Genomic DNA, 20220 nt, shown 5'->3' with positions numbered 1-20220 from the left:
GTCATAGTGCTCTTTGCTAACCTCTCTGCCACAGTAGTCGGAAAAATGCTGTTGGAGTATTAGATGTGACCACCAAAGGTATAGCAATATTACAGCTAGAGATAGACATATTGTAGAGTTGCAACCTTTGGTTCAAATTAACAGAAAAAAATTCAACTCACCGATACACCTCTCCCTCATCCCAACAATGAACAGTCATAATTCTATTAGCAGAAAATAATATATTTATAAATTAAATGTTGCATATTACCAATTATGATTACAGTAATGAATATGTCTAAATGTGAGTTAACAAAATAAAAAAAAAACAAGTTTCGCATCATGACTGCAGATCGAAAAAAGTTGGGACAGGGATTAAACGTAATGGACTGTCCCGACTAAATCGGACACCTGGTAGCCTTCCATCAATGTTTATAAAACTAAAACTACCCAATTTTGCATACTTCTGGAATCTGTCTCTCTACACAACAAACACATTCATTTATGCAAGAACAAAATGGATTTTTTTATAAATTTGAAAAATAGTGTTATATTCGTAGCTTTTTATAGGTTCACACTTAAATATTTCATAGTTCGAAGGGTGGGGGGATGGCCTGGCCTGCATTGGTCTTTCATTTCTATCATATCTAATTAACCTAGATGGGCGTATGTAATAAATATATACAATAAATAAGAATTGTTGCTGTAAACAATTGTTGGTATTGTTGTTGGTACTGTATATCAGTAAAAATTTTGGACTGAGTTGATACCACTTTCGACTGATTCTGTTACTGGTAAAGAATACATCTCATGTTGTCATTCTCTTGTTCACAGGCGAGAGAAGCAATCTCTGTGCTACCTTCACAAATTGAATAGGAAACGAATCGCAAAGCCACTTTTAAAGGCCCACGAGAGGTTTGGGAAACGAAGATCATTCCCGACCGGAAACCAGTCCACTCCTACATCGCCTGAGACACAGAGCACCACGAGTCCAGAATCTCCACAGAAATGGGCAGCTGGGGTAAGAGAAAACCCCCTCTATGGTACTAGGGTAAGAAGAACGATTGTCGTGTTAACTGTGTGTGCGTGCGATTGTGCTTTAAGAGTAGGAGTCGATTCGTAAAAGCTTTGGTGTAGTTATGCAGCGGTAATGAAGGTTTTCACCACCTGTTTTTTTTCTGCACGTATAATGGCTGTATGTGACCGGCACGGCAGTTGGATATGCCACCAGTTTGGATGTACATGCTACTCAATTCGTGTTGACAGTATGCTAGCCAATGAGAATTTGCCTTTCTCTTTAGCTCATGTCTGCTGCTTCATGTAGCAGACAATGGTCTCTGCTTGCCAACATCTATCCACAGAATGAGCATAATAAACAATGCAAATTTATCAGCAGTCCAAATGCAGAATTGAATTTACTTTGCTAGAAAACAAGGAATTAATTCTTCCCTTCTCACAGAAGTATATTATTTCCATGTGCCGACCTCAGTGGCAAACTGGTTAACACAGTGCACTATGATGCCAGGTGTCCAGGATTCAAATCCCACATAGGTATTTCTGTTCTGTGTGAGTGGCCCCTTCATTAGTTTCGCCATTTCATCAGTCATCTTCTGAATTTGCCAAAAGTGGCAGAAAAGGAACATTGAGGCTTAATGCTTGTTGGGAACGCTAGAATATGAGTGTTACCCCAGCAGCATGAGAAAAATTGGTGAGCTAATTGAAGACAATATGGGGATATGGGGTAGCAAACTGGGATCACCAGTGCTAGAGGAAAAGCTGTTGCTCAAATGTGTGTCAGCCAGCACTCCAAAATGCTGTAGTAGTTGGTTAGTGCACAACATTTGGAGCATATTACAGGTCCATGGTAGGTTCAGTCAAGCACTGATCTTATTACTGGCACTTATTTAATGTGCATGTATTAGCTGAGTTGCTATAGAATTATTGGTGGGAAATACTGTGATTTTTTTTGTGATTATTGTGGGGAAGGAAGATGCATGCCAACTGTCTTCCACAGTTTCAATGATGCCTTTCAGTAGGTTACCCAAAAGTTTTCTTCTTGAATGATTTCTTGAAAGTAAAGGTTACATTCTTTTATTATCATTGTTATCCAAGTTATTTAATTGCAAAAATTCCAATTGTCATGTTTGTTAGTAAGGTTCTTCCGGAAATTGTCTAATTTGAGGATTGTATCAGTTTTCCCTATCCAACATTTCTGTAGGTAGTGTGTGCAGCATTTAAGGACTGTAGTGTGTGTACATACATACATAATTTATTGTAGGATTTATGTTTGTGGTTTTGAACTAGTTACGCTTTGCATGCTTCATTTGGTATGTCGTTGCTTTGTGTCATGTTTGTTAGTATTACATACAATCACCAAGCTTTTTTGTGGGAAGAAAGGTTCCAGTATTCTTTAGTTACTTTGTTATTGTTAGAGACATGCATATTTCGTTTTTGACAAAAACACAAAATGTGAGAGAACACATTGTGGCGTTAATTTTTCATGGTTTTGAAAGGTGTAGGTGCATTTTGCAAATCTACCAAGTTTTGTCAAGAAATGATGTGAAATGAACTGCAAAACCGTACTTTGTGATTACATTACAGGTATTTTAATATGACAGTGAGAAACTTCTTACTTCACGTGCCGGCAACATTGTTGAAAACAATAAAAAACACACAAACAGCACGATAAACACTTTACTACATCCAGCACCTCAGATTTATTCTTTATTTAAATATTAAATACATGCATTTTCCAAAACCAACCTTAAAATGTTTGCTGTTCAGTGTTGGACAATTGGCAAAATCACAGGAACACTAGCAACGTGTCTGGATTTGCCATGTTGCCAAACGTATTTCTCTGACCTAAGATCAGGATATGATCTAAGATCAACAAATCGACAGTTACCTATTTATACAACATGATAGAATCTGGAACTTAAGTTCATTCTCGGATCATAGATCAAATTTGATCTCCATTTAGTGATGTTTAAACAACCAGCCCTAGGAGTTCTTAAAGCTCTCGATTCCATCTCTGAATCATCATCAAATAAAGAAAAACTTTGAGAGTTGAGCTTGGAAGAACTAAAGTGTATTTTATTGTTTTTAACAAAGGTATTTTAATATTCTGATGTAATTCTTGAATATTTTGAAGATAAACTCTCTGGTAAAGTGATGCATGTAATTTGAGTGGAATACTTACACAATAATCGTAATCAATATGAACTGCTGCCAGTGCTCTTGCATTCCCATGTTTGAAAATTGTAAAAATTAAAAGTTATTCAGAATATTGATTAATTTTGCAGGTAGCGAAGAAGACTATCTAGCATCATCCGTGCCAACTATTTGGTGCTTGAGCAAAATGCTCTCTCTGCAGTACTCTATTACCTACCTACCTGCCTTTCTTCCTTTAGTTGTAATAAAATGTTATTATTCTTTTTCTCACCTACCTACCTTACCTACTCGAACCTTGCTTTTCTTATTTTAATAATGTATCTTTTAATTCTTGAAAATATGAAAAAAGTGTAAATCATATGCTTGGGTTTGTAAACTACTTTATTACTATCAGCAAAAATTTCATATGGTATGATCTCAAATATGGATTTATTGTATGTAGGATAATTGAGAGTTTGTGTAGTCTTGTTTTGTTTTGGCTTTCTTTGAATTTTAGCTTAGGTTGAGTGGTAAGTTCCATCTCTCTGTATGCAAAGTGGTGTTTTTTTATTTCACATGCAATTTCTTACCCACTCCCTTCATACTATCGATAGGATCCACCCAAGGCATCGCTGTACACACAACTGAACAAAGAAGCGCAGCCTGAGTCTGTCGTGAAGCTACCCAAGGACACGTCTTCCAGCAGCTTGGTCAGCGAGAAGCCAATCACAAAGTCTCGGAAGACTCGGCATCGTCGCACTGGCAGCATAGGAGGCTCTGGCAGCTACACGTACCTCACGTCGCCTAAAGCAAGCCCCAACAGAGAAAGAAAGGTATGCTCCATAAAAGGATTTCCTTTATTATGTATTGTATTTTCGCTTCTTACACAATTCTAATTCCATATAATTTTTCTTTGTGGAAAAATTATTTTATTTGCTTATTGATTTTGGGTGACTCATTGTCATAACAGATATGTTTTTTCATAAAAGTTAGCTGGATTTATTGATTGATTGATTTGGTTTATTTTAATTCGCTTTTCTGCCACTTTTGGCTAATCGTGAAGATGAGGATGAGTGATGATTCACCATTGATGAGATACTTACAAAGAACACCTGTGCCTGACAGGGATTTGAACCTGGGACCTCTGGCATTGTAGTGCAATGTTCTACCCACTCCACCATAAAGGTTGACTGTATTTATTACATATTTGTGTAAGAAGTGAATTTCAACCATGTTTGTGCTATGATTTTAAGTGTTTTCTTTTCTTTTGAGTATTACAGAATAATCGAGGCGAAAAATTGCAAGGTGAAATTTTCCACGTAGGGGATATGGAGTCAAGTATGTCATAGATCAGGAGGTTTAAATAACATGGGAGAAAGCTTGGTAGTTTGATTCATGCTAGAACATCTAATACCTACCTAGAAATATCTGTTGATGTGTAATAATTTTGTTTTGAAGAAATGTTCTTGGGTTAACAGCCAGGTTTCAAGTGCATACATTGCTCTCATCAGGGAATGTAGAATTAGAGACAGTGTCTGTGAGGATGATGGAGAGGAGTCTCAAGACAGTCCCTGATGATGAAGGAAATGTATGTACTTGAAATTTTGAACGCTGATGCCAATCTAACCTGTCTGTTAGTTCGAGAACACTTGTTCAAATCACACCACCAAGAAAGCTGCAGTTCCTAATAATATTGTGTTGTTTTTTATGCTATGCAATTCAAAGTTATCAAATTTCAATGCAAGACATTTCCTTAAATAATTTGGTAGCTCTGCAGTTCTTATTGTAGACACACTTTGTGTTTGTGCATCATACTTCCATTTGCCTAAAAGAAAACCAGGAATGAAGTAGCAACAACAGCTCTGGAGAAATTATGTGAATGTTACTCATATACTGATGGGACCTTGATGTCCTATCCATCTTGAAAAGGGCTTGGAATTTGAACTGATGATTTTGGATCAAATCTACTCTCATTTTTTCTTCGTCTATAATTATTTTTTTATGATGAGGAGGCCATTACTATTATTATTGAACTAATTAATATAATAGTTAATGATGTATTGCTGAATTATACAAGCATTCCTCTTGACCTATTAATTTCTGCTCTAAGGTCCACATTGCATGAAAAGACTTTGTGAAAAAAAGTTATGTTCTTACTTAGAAACAGTTACTTGTGTATGGCCCGAAGATAAAACATTTTAATGTAATTGTATGCCATGCTATGTATAAGCTTTATATGATGTAAATTTATTCTGCAGACTGGAAATGCAACCTCAGTTCGTGAAACTTCCCATTTGGTGGACTGTGAAACTCAGACTGAACCCATGGAGATCAGCGAAACGGACACCAGCCCGAATGCCTATTATGCAACCCGAAGATTGCAGCTGTCGCTACAGACCCTGCCGGCAATTGACAGGGAAGGTAATGTGGATGGCGACGAAAGACAAATGAACGAACAAGTTAACATGAGTGTGACTCCCGGAGGGGAGAGCCTGAACGGTAACAGAGTCCCCGCAGATCAAGACTCTCACGAGGCAGTCTGCACGTGCCCGATTTGCATGAGAGGCGATGCCGATCTGGCTAGCCTGGACGAGTCTAACAGCAACGTGCCCACGGTGCCACCGGTGAAAGACATGGACGAGGGTAGTGACGACAATCTCGAGATGCTCGGTAGGAAAGTGAACGAGATCGTTAACGTAAACAGAAACATTGACGACATTTCCATAACTGGACTCGGTCGCAAGCGCAGCTTGTGCGAAGGCGCGGACTTCCCATCCAAGATGATGTCTCCCAGGTGCAGGGGTGATATCTCCGGAGAATACCGGGGAGTGATTGTGTCGAGTGAAAGTGTGGAAGCTGTGAGTGAGATAAGACTCAACTTGGGACGTGCATCTGGCAGGAAAGGTCTTGGAGACAGCTCAGAGACTTTGGATTCTCAAGATTCAAGTCGAATTGGTTCAAGCAGGGAAGACTTGTGCGAGACTTGGTCTGATGAGGAAGGCTCAGTGGACAGTGATAATTATGTTCTCCGCAGAAGAAGGTACAGTATTTATGTCAAACTGATTGGCTGTAGTGTAGAATGAATGTGTCATTTTCATTAGCATAAGAAGTAGATTGATTTGGTTTATTGTATGTCACTTTTCTGCCACTTTTGGCTAATCGCGATTACGAGTATGAGTAATGATAGGATGAAATTAAAAAGAACACCCAGGATTTGAACCCGGTACCCCTGGCATCTTAGCACACTGTGATAACCACTCTGCTGCGGAGGTCTGCAACACAAGAGGTAGAAAAGTGACGTAAAATAATAAGCAGAAAGAAGTCAAGAACTGTAATAGTTGTAATCAGTGGCGGCGATTGGGGATGGGGCAGTTTCCCCCCACTTTTGCCCCTACACTATGCTAAACCTTATCTACAAAGGAAAATATACTGTTTTTGCCCCCCCCCCCCGTTTTGGCACCTTGCCCCCCTCAGTTTCGGAACCCACATATTTCAAGATTTAATCATCAGACCATGTAGAATGGAAGCTTCTTCGGACACATTTGTGCAGTGGCAAACTTCTCATCACCTGATTCATAATGGTGAAGTGTGTCTCTTTGTAATCATGGCAGAAGATACAGAAGGTGGTTCCATGAATCCAAGTATGCCTCCCCACAGTACACTCTTCTGCTGCTTCCTTGTCCTGAGGTGCAGTGTGGACCAGAAGCTGCACTGCTTGGGAGTTGTCGGAAGTCTTGTCAAAGATAAAAATATTTAAACTTATATCACCATTATATGCACTGCATAGTTGCATAAATAATTACTTAATAGCAACTTGCAATCAGTGGTGTATTCTCATGCTATCTGGTTTACTGCTAGTAAACCAACTTTTTTCATACACTTATAAATTGTTGGAAAATTCAAAGTTGTCTGACTTCTGTTATTATTATACATCCATGCCTGCACTGGTATATTATTTCTATTACATATAATAAATATATATAATAAATAAGAATTGTTGTGGTAAACCAGGTCAAATTTTCAGAATATGCCACTGCTTGCAACCACGAATCTTGAACACTGAAATTCAACATCTGGTTTCACCAACTGTGCACAAGTACCTAGGTTGTTTTGTATAATAATAATAATAATAATAATGATGATGATGATTCACATCACATGTTGTCAATATTACATCATTAATTGTCTGCATTTTTGGATCCACATCTTAATCTTGGCCTTACCAAACGTTTCCCCAGCAAGATTCCTGCTAAACTTTCTCCTGTCTTATGCAAGCTATGTTGGCTACCCAATGCAGTCTTAGTAATGTAATGATTCTAAAGATATCAGTGGAGATTATGCAATTCAGTATTATCTAACCTTATCCATTCACCTGATGTTTCGTTGCTTTTAGATCCACATGTCTTTCTTAAAATCTCTTTGAATTTTAAGTTACTCATCGTTATAAATCTAGAGGCAAAATGACTGTTTCATATTTTCTTTACATTTTTGGATAATATGCGAGAGGATAAAAGTTTATGTATGGAGTAGGGCTGAACCGATATCGGCATCGGCCGATACCAGTGGTATCAGTAAGTATCGGCTGAAATTTTTCCACTGATACCATCTGATAACATTGTTTCAGAGTTTCTAGAACTAAGGTCAAAAGCAACATTTGTCCTTTTCAAAATTTGTTCACCCTTCCTTGTGGCAGGTTGGAAGAAGTTCCGCATGTAGTTTTTCTGAGAAATGCTGGACAAACCCACACTCTCCTGGGAAACAGTTGATTGACAAGATCAAAGGCATGAGTAAAGGGAAAGCTGGGACCAAACTTCTCGAAGACATGTAACTACCTGGTAAAGGCCATGTGGAAATAAAAGAACTAATTCATTTCCAATTCCTGCTTGCAAACTCGTGGGGTAAGAAAGATGGACATTTCCTAAACCAGCATTACTATAATTCTGGGCCAGATGATTGCAGAGGTCTTGGAAAAGATGGATGAAGGTCGCTCTGGAATTTGTTTTTGTTTTATGTACTACGTTCAAGTGGGGAGGAGAAGGTTGAGGACTAAACAATTTTTCCATGTAGTCTTCCCTTCTGTGTGTGCTTTTGGCACCAGCCAATACCCAGCGACTTGTTTTTATTGCAAAAAATGATGCACGATATACGAGGTGCATTCAAGTTCTAAGGTCTCCTATTTTTTCTTTCATAAACAACTTACACAACAGATATGAAACTTCATTCACTTCTCAACATAGTCTCCCTCTAGACGTACACACTTTTCGCAACGTCGACGCCATGATTGCATGGCCGCCGCGAACGATTCTTTAGAGGTCTGCTTGCCCCACTGGAAAATTGCTGATGCAACAGCAGCATGAGAGGAAAATGTGCGGCCCCGGAGAAAGTCCTTCAGCATTGGGAAAAGCCAAAAATCACTAGGTGCAAGGTCAGGCGAGTATGGACGGAGCATGTGATTCACTTCAAATTTGTTTTCCATGAAGAGCGGCTGAACAATGTCCGCCCAATGAGGAGGTGCGTTGTCCTGATGAAAGAACATAGCTTCAGCCATTTTCGGCCATTTCTTTCACAATGCTGGAAGCAACTTGGTCCTCAAATCAGTTTCATAGTTTGTACCCATCATTGTGGTACCCTTAGGATAGCAATGCGTGATCATAATGTCTTTCGCTGTCCCAAAATATCCCTTTTCTCAGCAATGAAGTAACTGGCGTCTGGTCCGTGGACGAGGCTCCTTTGGTTTGTTTTCATATGATGTTCGACATTCCTTGAACTATCGGACCCAGGAACGCACATTGCTCACGTCCATGACACCACCACACATGACTCAGTCAATTTAAGATGAATATCGATGGGTGTTACTCCACACAGCTGAAGAAAATGGATAATAACACGCTCTTCTTTCGATGTACAAGGGTCGTTCAAATGTTCGTATGTAAAAAATCGATGAATAGCCGGATCATGATGAAACGTGCGGGTGACGTAATGTATTCCTTCGCGAGTAACTAGCACCCGGCATGACGTATTTCGCGCATGCGCAGCAGTTGCAGCGAACATGGCGGCAAGCAGTGTGTCTGTGGCTGTGGAGCAGCGGTGTGTAATCAAATTTCTCGTGAAGGAGAAAATGAAACCAGCTGAGATTTTCAGACGATTGCAAGCACAGTATGGTGAACAAACGATGTCGCAGACAAGAGTGTACGAATGGTGTGAGCAGTTTCGCGAAGGACGGGAGCTGGTGACAAATGAAGTGCATGGACACATTCGCCCGACTGCAGTCACACCAGTGAATATCGCACGTGTTGAGCAAATGATTCTTGAGAACCGGCAAGTAACAGTGCGGGATATTGCTGCTGAGGTGAATATCAGTGTCGGGAGTGTTGAGACAATCATTCACGACCACTTACGCTTCCGCAAAATCTGTGCAAGGTGGGTTCCCCGCCAGCTGACATTCGATCAGAAGTGGACACGCAGGATGGTCTGGGAACAGCTTCTGAATCGGTTTTGAGCAGAAGGTGATGAATTGTTGCAATCCATCATCACGTGTGATGAAACATGGTTGCACAATTCAACCCCAGAGACAAAAAGACGCAGCATGGAGTGGCGGCATAAAGGTTCCCCACCCCCCAAGAAAAGCAAAATGCAGCCGTCCGCTGGAAAGATCATGGCAAGTGTCTTCTGGGACATGAAGGGCGTTATCCATGTGGATTTTCTGGACAAAGGGAGCACGATTAATGCCCAGTATTACTCCACATTGTTGAGTGCTGCTGTACGAAAGTCCATTCGCAAGAAAAGACCTGGGATGTTGTCTGGAAATGTCATTCTTCTCCATGACAATGCCCGCCCTCACACGGCCAATTTGACAACAACAACTCTGGCCGACATGCGCTGGCAAGTTCTGCCCCATCCCCCCTACAGTCCGGATTTAGTCCCCAGTGATTATCATTTGTTTGCACCCCTTAAAGACCATCTGGGAGGGAAGAAATTCACGACAGACGAAGCACTGCAGAGCAATGTCCTCCAGTGGCTACGACAACAACCAAGTTCTTTCTACGCCAAAGGAATTCGGGAGCTGCCAGAACGATGGCAACGGTGCCTCGGCGCGCACGGAGAATACTTTGAAAAACTGACATATTTTGGTGTTTCTTCTGCTACCTATTTCCTCTGCAGAAATAAAAGTCCCGGTCAACCTTGAACGACCCTTGTAAGTGATGTCATTTCCAGTATCAAAAACATGTCCGTTGTTAGATAGCACCACTAGCTTCCTATGGGCCGTTTCGTGCTGTCATGTGGCCTCATCAACCTTCAAGAACGGATGCTTCTTCTGAAAGAACTCTCACATCTATAACTGCTTCTAGTAATGAAGAAAAGAATAGGAGAACTTGAATGCACCTCATAGCATAAACAGACTCTGCCAAATGAGCGTTATTTTAATAACTGTATTTGCAAATGTTTTACGTCTCTATTCTCCCTCTTCAGGTTAACCCAAACGACAAGAATAAATAGTATGTACTTGAAAATGAAGAAGAGAGACAATCCACAGAGTTTTTTGGTGTAACAAAACTTTCTTTGCATCCTCTGGGTCTACAGAGTTCACTTAAAAGAACTCATGAGAATAATTTGGGTGTTAATTGATGTAATTAAAGTAATGTGATGTGATGAGTTAGTACGACTCTATAACTAGCCTTTGTTATATAAGACGTAAGCGAGTTACTAAAGTTATATCCACGAAAACTTACTTGTAAATGTTCTATTAATTTCGGTGGCCTCTGCCACCATCCACTTGGGAAACTCGATGGCAAGTGGATTGTGACAGAGGCTACTGAAATTAATAGAACATTTACCAAGTAAGCTTTGCCGATATAACTTTAGTAACTCACTTACATCTTATATTATCAACTGCATTGTTTATTCCCCTTAACACGAATAGCCTTTGTTATTTTAAAATACAATATTACAAGTATCTGTATCGGTGAGAGTATTGGCATCGATATCAGTTCAAAGTTGTATCGGCTCAGCCCTAGTATGGAGGCATAACATGTATATCCTGAATTATGTCTGTTTTAATCTACTAGTAATGTAATTTGTATTTGTTGGTGTTACTCTTAAATATCTGAATTTATAAGCAGATTTCAAATGAGTTGTTACCAATAATTCGGTTTTGATTGTCACTGGATACTTGGTTTTGAACTGTGAATGAATAGGTTAAATTTTTTGGGTGTGTTGGTCATGTTGCACCCTTCAATGTATATGGGAAAATTCCTTTATATAAAACCCTTATCTGGGAATTAAAAACGGGTGTAAAAATTCCTTGAGAATGGGTTGGAGTGCAAGGTTGTAAGGGACATGCACAACCCATTAGAAAGGTAAGGCGAGTCTAAGAAATGAAAACTTCCTCAGACAGTGCAGGAGGGCAGTCCTTCTAAAAGCTAAAAACATTGGTTAAAACACTGTCATCTCCCAACATGGAAGATAAACAGTTGGGAGGGTTAATAGTTTGTCTGAGGAGAGTAAAATCAGAACATTCGATGAGAATCTGCCAGACACTTAAAATGACATTTCGGACATAGACTGGAGGGTTCAACCTTTGCAGGAAATGTTGGTTTCAACTCGTAAACATGTACATATGTATCGTTGTGCTAACCTCCGAACACCTCTCTCTTGCTGTTCTTAATGGGGCAACTTCATGTAATTCATAGTCATTCATATTTTTTTGTAATCTTGAAATTTCCAACCCTATTTCAGCTTTGCCCGGCGGCCAATAGCACCCAGCAAAATGAGACGTTCAGTGAAAACCATTGCCTCTGTGTCGACTTTCAGTTCCGAAGGCAACCTTTCAGAAGAGGACAATGAAGAAAACACATCCGAGTACAGCCATGCTCCATCCAGCCTCCGATCAACACTCGAGAGCAACCCAGATCTCCCTCGCCACATGGAAGAGATTGGTTCCTTGCCCCCAGAAGCACTCCATGCGAAAATGCAGCAGTTGAAGCATGAGAAGCAGCAGGTATGTTCTGGATAATAATATTTTTTATTTTCTTTCTTCTTTTTCATGTTTTCGTGTGTGGTTGAAAGGTTTGTTCATGTTGGGTGACTCCTGTCATGGGGCAGATGCTAGTGGCAAAATAGGATAATGAAAACTTATTCATGTTATGGGACTTTAGATATGGTAATTACCATATTTACACGTGTATAATGCACACCCAGATTTTTGAGGGGGAAAAGCGACAACAATTATATCTCAAACATAATTCGAAGTTCAATTCCGGTCTTGTAGATTGTCTTAAAGATTCCACGATGTGGTAACGTTAGTCACAGCTTTTATTGGTGCTTTGGAGCAATATATATTGGTTATATTTAGGATCTAACTTTGGTGTAAGAGTTTAGCTCATTCCTTTACTTTTTCTAAAAAAAACTTGATTTTTTTTTTCCATCACTAACTTATCTATACCAGGCACATTCAGGACACTCAAACTAACAGATAGTAGCACAAGATTTCTTCCATTAAGACATTTACACACTCCATACATGTCATGTTATTTGGCCAGTAATACATTTTAATTATTATTTTCTTTTTCCTTATCTTTTTTTCCATCCAAATTAGCATAAAAATCAGAACTTTCCTTCATTTTGTGATGAGCTTATTTCAACCACATTGCACATTAGTGTCACCATCTTGAATGGAATACTGTGGCCATATTCAGAAAGTGTGGAGTTTAAGCTTTACAATGATATACAACATGATAGGATTCCATAAACATGAAAGATCAATGTAAGTGTCACAGAATCATGGAATGACCCTGTATGGTTTCATGTTGGCTGTCCAAATTATTCCGTGCATAATACCTACCACAGTTTTTTGGGGCAAAAATTTTGGAAAAAAAGAAGTGCTCATTATACATGAGTAAATATGGTAATCTACACACGGAATGTGCCTACGTATTTTTTGTTAGATTAGTTTCCGTAACCACTGTCTCCATCCACATCGGAACTTGTTTATTATTTGTACACCTATTTACGTAAATGACGCAAGTAACACAATTTGGTGATTATTTAATGTTTGTGTATTATGATTTAAAATTATAAAGAAATTATAACAAGCAACTTCAAACAGATATTAACTCAGTCAGTAATTAGAACTAAAAAAAAAACTCAATTTTTTCAAAATATCTTTGAAATTGAACAGATTGAATGTATAATTGACTTAGGAATAACGTGGTCGCCTGTGTCATCAAATAGTTAGTGTTCTCGCATTTTATAGGAGTGGTCCCGTGTTAGACTTTCAGTGGGATGGGGGGTGTGTATAGGGCAATCTTCTGGTAAGGCACCCAAAAGTTAATCTCACTTTGTCAATGAGGCTCTGGTGCCTGGACCCGCGGCCAGGGGTTGCATTATTCTCTGTTTGTCCGTATGTTCAACCAATCAATAAAAACCATAAGTGGATACTTCTATTTTCAGTTTGCTACTGAATAATTACTTTCTGAAATAAGAGTTTATTACCACTTCTGTAATAAAGTTCAGAAATTTTTTTGTTTCAGAAATATCTTGCAATTGCAGCTGCAGTGCACAGCTCCGATTCAGAGTCGGACGACGTTAGTGATGTCACCATAGCAACGCAGCTTCCAAAATCCCCAAATTCGGAGACTGTGGTTTGGTAATAATTATAATTGCATAATAGAAGTGTGTATTAGGGTAGGCGTAATGTGTAAACCACACTGTTCTTTTGACGTCTCAGCCTCGGAATGACGGGACATTTTACTTTGTTCAGCTAAGGTACTTTGAGGACACAATTCTAAAAAAAATAAGAAGAAAAAATAGTGAGTATAATACAGGGAATAATCGACATTCCAGTAAAAAAAAAAGTATTAAACTGAAATTGTGCTTTCAGGAACAGGATATTGGAAAGGGAAAGGATATATTTTCTATATATACTTGTATGCAATATTGTAATGACTGTTCCTTAACGAATCTGTGTTATGTGAAGAAACATGCCTTGTATTAACTGTTTAAAAAAATAATCTTTCCTTTAGATATTCCTCATGTTAGATCCAAAAATATTTCGAGTTCGCCTCAGGTATCTTGCAGATAAAGATATTACTTGTTTTAAAAGTGTTAGTTGTATATAGATGAAAGATAAGGACCAACAAGGTCCCCCCCTAAAGTGGTTAAAAATATATTACCCCACTATCATGTAGACTAGTGAAATATTTGCATGTTAATTCGTGAAAGTTGGTATTTTTCTCTTTGGTTTAGAATATTGTTTGACTATGTACATAATTAGATATTCTATTCCATTTTTCTTGTGCGCGTGTGTGATCATGCATACTCCATGTACCGTGGTTGACTGCCAATGGAGTTTATTGCTGGCTGTGTCTTCAGTACGTGTGAGGTTCTTTTTTTTTTCCTTTCGTAAACCTTCGAGCTAGATATTAATGCATAACCTGCCAGGTCTTCACTTCGTTGCAGTTTGTGTCGAGCATAAAACTAATTACGTGAATTTACGAGATACTTATGTATTATATCTTTCGAAAATGTAAAAGTTATTATTAGAGCATCCTGTGAGTGATTTCCGTGGTTGTCATTTGCTGCTTTCAAGGTGAAACATAGGGATAAAGGAAGTTTTTGATTTGCAGGGGGCATTGTTTGTTTCATGGCAAGGATACAAGTTTTCATTTCAGGATAATATTGGCAATCTATGCAGAATATTGTTTTGATTAATATGAATAACTGAATTTAAGACTTGTGTTTGCATCTGAGGGAGACGATTTAAAGTATTTTTTATACTGTGTATATATGTGTGTGTGCATGTGTACTTGTCAATGTATATGTAAGAGAATTAGTGATGCACTGATTATGTTAGCAAGTGTGTGGTTATTACATGAGCAATCAAGAATTCATCACATCCCCCCTCCCCCCCCCAAAAAAAACACTCTTCAGAAGTAATTAGAAACTGTTGGACCCAACTGTTTTTATGTATTGTTTTCTTGGTTTGCCTAAACCAACCCCCTCCCCACAAGAAAAAATGTTTTGCTTTATTTTTTTATGTACTTTTTTAAGACTTTAAAATGGATGAACTGCATCCATGAGGTTTTTTCTTTGAAGACACCTTGTGAAATATTTCATCGAGAGCACGAGGCACTATACCTCGCTCAAAGTTATCATAGTCCTTGTATGTTCTGGGTGCTGTGCCCATGGTGTAAGTCTTTCCAGTTCCCGTGTGTCCATAGGCATTGTATCCCTGTAGTACCTTGTCCACCAAAGGGCCCACGGACTCATCAAATACCTTCTCCTGCGATGCAGACTCATCAAACGTCGCTCCAAAGGCAAACGGCTTCTGCATAGCCATTATAACTTGTGGTTCATCAGGAGTGAAATGCAACCCTCTCATGATGAGGTCTAGCTCTGACAAGAACCCTCAGGGGTTGCAGGACATTCTCTCCACTTTGCATCATATTTGTTATTACCACTTTCACTAATATCTAATTTACTTGCTTTCACGACACCATCATACAAATTTAAAACAATGAACATTTACAACAGGGAATATGATAACTTGGAGATAATGCCTCGTGCTCTGGATGAAATATTCCGGAACGTGTCTTTTGATGAGAACCATCTCGCCAACATTTCAGTGTCGTTTTTTCTCAGGGTTCTTCCATTTTGTATTGCTTGCCATTTCATCCATTGATTTCTCTCATCGTTCATTAATTTCCTTTCATTTATTGTGTGTGATGTAATGTATTTTTATTCACACTGATGTACAGCGTGTATACTTCTTTGTGGTTAATGATCATCAACAGGGAACAGATTTATATATAGTAAATATGTACTGATTTAGTTATTTTCACCAAAATATGGACTTAAAACTAAAAATTTAACTTTTTAATAATATGAGAGACTGCACGAGCTACATAAAATACAGTCTCGGCATTGTAACTATTACTGTGACAGTCTTGAAGAGAAACCAGAAGCGAATCCTGCAGGTGTGCCACAAAATCATTGCTTGTGGCGCTGCGCTGTCGAGCGCACAAGTATAGTAGCGAGGATGGGGTTAGCAATGGGCTGCTCGACTTGGGACACTCTTCCACCGAGGCCAAAGGAACGTTTGTAACAACCAGGATCCAATGCTTGAGCCCTCATTCTCTATTGTTGACAACAATTGTAAATAAACAGGAATTTCAAGTGTTTTGCAATATCAAAAGAACACAGTTGGGAGGCATAAAAAAAACATTGTTTGGATGACAGAAAACTTGTAATTAATACAATTGGAGGGTATAAAAAAGGTTGCGAAACTTTCATCTGTTTCACGTCGCTTCGGATTTTGTCAATTATTCCTATTATTCAACTCTTTTGGTCATAGGGGGGACATGTAGTTATTGCACGAATATGGAATATATGTTGAGAAATGTTCTGAAATATGGAAATAATATGTGAAAATAACTAAAATATGTAAAATACGAGCCAGAACCTAATATACGTACAAATATGGAAAATAAAAACTGAATTTTTCGAGTGTACATGCCATGATGCGAAGAGATAAATACAAAATATGACTGATTTCAGCTACATACATAAATATGTATTTACATATAGATCTATTCCCTGGTCATCAATATAACGGGTTCAGTTGATGAGGAGGAAGATACTAAGTTTTGCTATGAAGATAGTTTTTTTTTTATTAATTTGTTGGTTATGTTGTATAGAGTTCAGTAATTATTCAGGAAATTCATTTTGTGCAGAGATTTTCATAATTTAAAGAGCCTGAATTTACTAAGTATCAAATATTAACTTTTTGTTGAGAAGTGACAGTACTACATTGATTATGAGTAAAATAGTAAACATGAAATGGTACTCTGTGGCCTGTACATACTAGAACATGTAGCTTGTTGGAAAATATGCATCTATCAAAAATTACGTTTGAAATACTATTATTTCATTTCATGATTATGCCACAAAGTATTGAAATTCAGAATCCAATTTTTTAAATATTATTAACTGGAACGAAAAAGATGAAATATTTCTCTCAAATTTATTTGGTTAATAATCTACAGTGGAATCCTAGAGGATCAGAATCCCATTTTTTTGCCACAATTTATGTAATATACATATTTTCAATATATGCATGTGTACGTATATATTGAGGTAAAATTTGTGAAGCTGAAGGAAATGCAAGTTTCTAAAGTGAAACATGTATTGTATATTGAATGATAAAAATTGTTGATTTGCTTTCATAGTTTTGTTGTTGCCATATAACTATAGTAGTTTTTTTTTAATTAGCAACGAATGATCATTATTGGGCAGGTGCTGTTTTACACATGTAATTAACGATAGCGAGATTTTCTCATTCATCCATGAGTAACATATTCAACTTAACAAAAGATATTTCATATATTCGCATCGTACACAGTTGTAGATGATTGGTGCAACAGGGATAAATCCGTGAAAATGTAGAAATTTGGATTTAAGTTAAAATACCTGTCGGTATAAGTTCTTGCCAGATTTTCCACGTTTTCCCTGTGACATGGCTTGGGATTTTGAAACCAGAAAAATTTTAGGTTTTGCCAGTTTCTTGTAGATATTTCGCCTGTTAGCAGTAAGTTTTTCACAATGAAATATTGCTTTATAGTTTGCAACGAATTTAATCATGTGCAACCTTCCAAAGCAGAAGTGCATAGTTTTTACATATTAATTGATTTGTGACTGAGCTATTTGTGAGACTCTCTCGTTAATAATTTATGAATTAATAGTGCCTGCTATTTGTGATTAGCTCTCTTTATTTTGTGTTTGTTGCTGCAGTGGGCATATTCATTAGAAATAGTTTTCATGTTGACTAGTAAGATTAGTCAAATATGAAATCTTGTACATTATTTTTTCAATGTCCTGAATGAAATATAATCACATGTTATGACTCATCAGTGCATCATTAATGTAAGGTTAGGTTGTCTAGTAAATTTTTCTTCATTCCATGAAATATCTCAGTACAAAGTTACAAGTAAAAACAATAAAAAAAATAGAACTTATGTATATTAGTCCTAACTTTTCTTTTTGTACTTAAGAAAAATCTACTTTCAAGGGATTATGTTACATTCCTTAATATAGAGATTTTTTTCAAAATATGTGTGTGTGTGTGTGTAGAAAACATTCTGAAAATGAACTAGTGCATGTTATTTATTTTCTATGTGACACGTAATGTCTGTTTCACAAACCTTCAATGTGAAACAAAAATATTTGGGTGACGAAAAAAATTGGCAACTTTTTCTTTTTCCATGGCATACATGTATGTAACTTAGACAGTGAGCACTTGTCTGTAATGAGGTTGTGTGTGGTGCTCCATATTTCTATATAACATTGGAATTACTTGTAAGAAAATAAAGTGAAAATGTTTGTATCAAGTTTTTTCTGTTATAAATCGTGCTTGTAGTAGACGTTTTTGTACACAAGACCTCACAATTTGACAACATGGGATTTAAAAAAAAATTAAACAGCATCTTTTTTATTTAAACAAAAATTGGCATTCGTTTTTAAATAATGATACTTAAACAGTTTCAGTATTAATGTTTTAAAATTAGTTGTTTGCAATAGAGATTACTTCTTATTATTGTTATGATAAATTAGGCAAATGTTTAAATTTGTTGTATTTTTACCTTATGTTTTAAATTTCTAACAATGTGCGAAGAACAATGAAAAAAAAACAACTGAGAAATGTCAATAAAATTCTTTTTAAACATGAATTTTCAAGACTTTATTTCTTGTGTGTTTTGTTTGTACTTCTCTGTATGCAGAGCTTAGAGAATTAAACTAATTCCAGTTCATATTTTTTCCTCGTAAAATACACACTTTCTATGCTGGTTATCTAAGAAAGACTGCATTAGTGCTCAACTTTGAACCAGGTAGTCTTGATTTTAAGTCATAGCTGCGAGATCCAACCAATTTGTTACCCATTTAAACAAAAAAAAAAAAAAAAAAAAATTCTATGGCAGTTTAATTTGCAGTACAAGAGAGAGGAAATCTGGATCTCAAATGAAACTTCAGAAAAATGTTTACATTCATGATAAAAAGGTATGTTTAGAACTTTATTAATTTTTCAGAGATGAGCTTGTACCGGGCCAATCACAAAAAGATTGAACTTGTTCTAAGGATTTTGAAATATCAAATTTCTCATAAGTTGTGGTAATTTGAATTTCATCTCTGTACCCGTTTGCTATTCAATGTTGTGTAATATACATATATAAACTGAAACATTGTATTTGAAACGGTCTAAGGCAAGCTGTTTCAAATAGCGAGATTCTCTGTGAAAAGCAAGCAAAAAGCTCCATTGGTAGTAGATTACAAATTTGTAAAATTCCATGACCTGTAATAATAACACTTATTTTTATGTTAATTAGATTACAGTTTGTATTTTTTAACTTATAATGGATGGTGTTCTTTGTAGCTGGGTGTTGTTGACAATTTTCACTGCATGGTGATTTACTTTCTCGTTATATTTAAAACAAGAAAGGTAAAACCGAAATATTCTCAGGCAGACACACCTGGAAAAGATGAGAGACTTTGGTGGCCATTTTCAGGATGGCACAAATAGTGAATATCCTGTGTGCAGAAAAGAATGTCAACATGTACCAAGGTACTTATGATTTCAGTGTAGTTTCTGGAAAAAGACATAGACTGAATATTCTTGTAGGTTGTACTATATTGATTTCATTTTTAAAAAATAAAATGCCAAAAATTCCTGGCTAAATCACGAGATTTGTTTAATTTTGTAACGTAGGTGTTGTGTAGGTAGATGACTAAATAAAATTTTACATGAGAAGTGTGTAGATTTTCTCCTACAGCAGTCAGGAGAATGTCTCGAAATTCATAATAGTTTGCAGTCTTGCAAATCTTTGTTTCATTACAAATCTCCACTATGTGGAAGAAAGTCATTGGACACCACATGTCAGCGGATACCATCAGTTTTCTTGCAATCAGTAGGAGGTCAGTCCGCCTTTGGCAGCGATGACAGCAGCCACTCGTCGTGGTAAACCGGCCACATGGTCATGTAGTACACTGAGTGGGATATTCCGCCATTCCTCCTGCAGTACAGTCACCAACCCTGGAAGTGTA

At 37.4% G+C, this 20220-nt stretch overlaps 1 protein-coding gene across 5 annotated transcripts in view; it reads left to right on the top strand.

Annotated features, from left to right (window-relative positions):
• Positions 1–19861, top strand: part of wnd (Mitogen-activated protein kinase kinase kinase 13 wallenda) — a 181141-nt gene extending 161280 nt beyond the window's left edge. For 4 of the 5 annotated variants that reach the window (XM_083121995.1, XM_083121993.1, XM_083121991.1 and 1 more), the window contains 5 exons: positions 814–1030; positions 3744–3962; positions 5388–6169; positions 11866–12127; positions 13659–19861. In XM_083121995.1, the coding sequence (XP_082978121.1) occupies positions 814–1030; positions 3744–3962; positions 5388–6169; positions 11866–12127; positions 13659–13778 (1600 nt within the window). In that variant the 3' untranslated portion in view covers positions 13779–19861. The remainder of the gene's footprint in view (positions 1–813; positions 1031–3743; positions 3963–5387; positions 6170–11865; positions 12128–13658) is intronic. The other variant, XM_083121992.1, reaches the window with a different exon arrangement.
• The last annotated feature ends 359 nt before the right edge of the window (positions 19862–20220 follow it).

The sequence above is a fragment of the Lepisma saccharinum genome, chromosome 5 (genome assembly GCF_977018435.1).
Source record: "Lepisma saccharinum chromosome 5, izLepSacc3.1, whole genome shotgun sequence".
Classification (NCBI taxonomy): Eukaryota; Metazoa; Arthropoda; class Insecta; order Zygentoma; family Lepismatidae; genus Lepisma; species Lepisma saccharinum.
The sequence above is the reverse complement of the archived record's forward strand: the minus strand, read 5'-3'. Positions and strand labels throughout refer to the sequence as shown.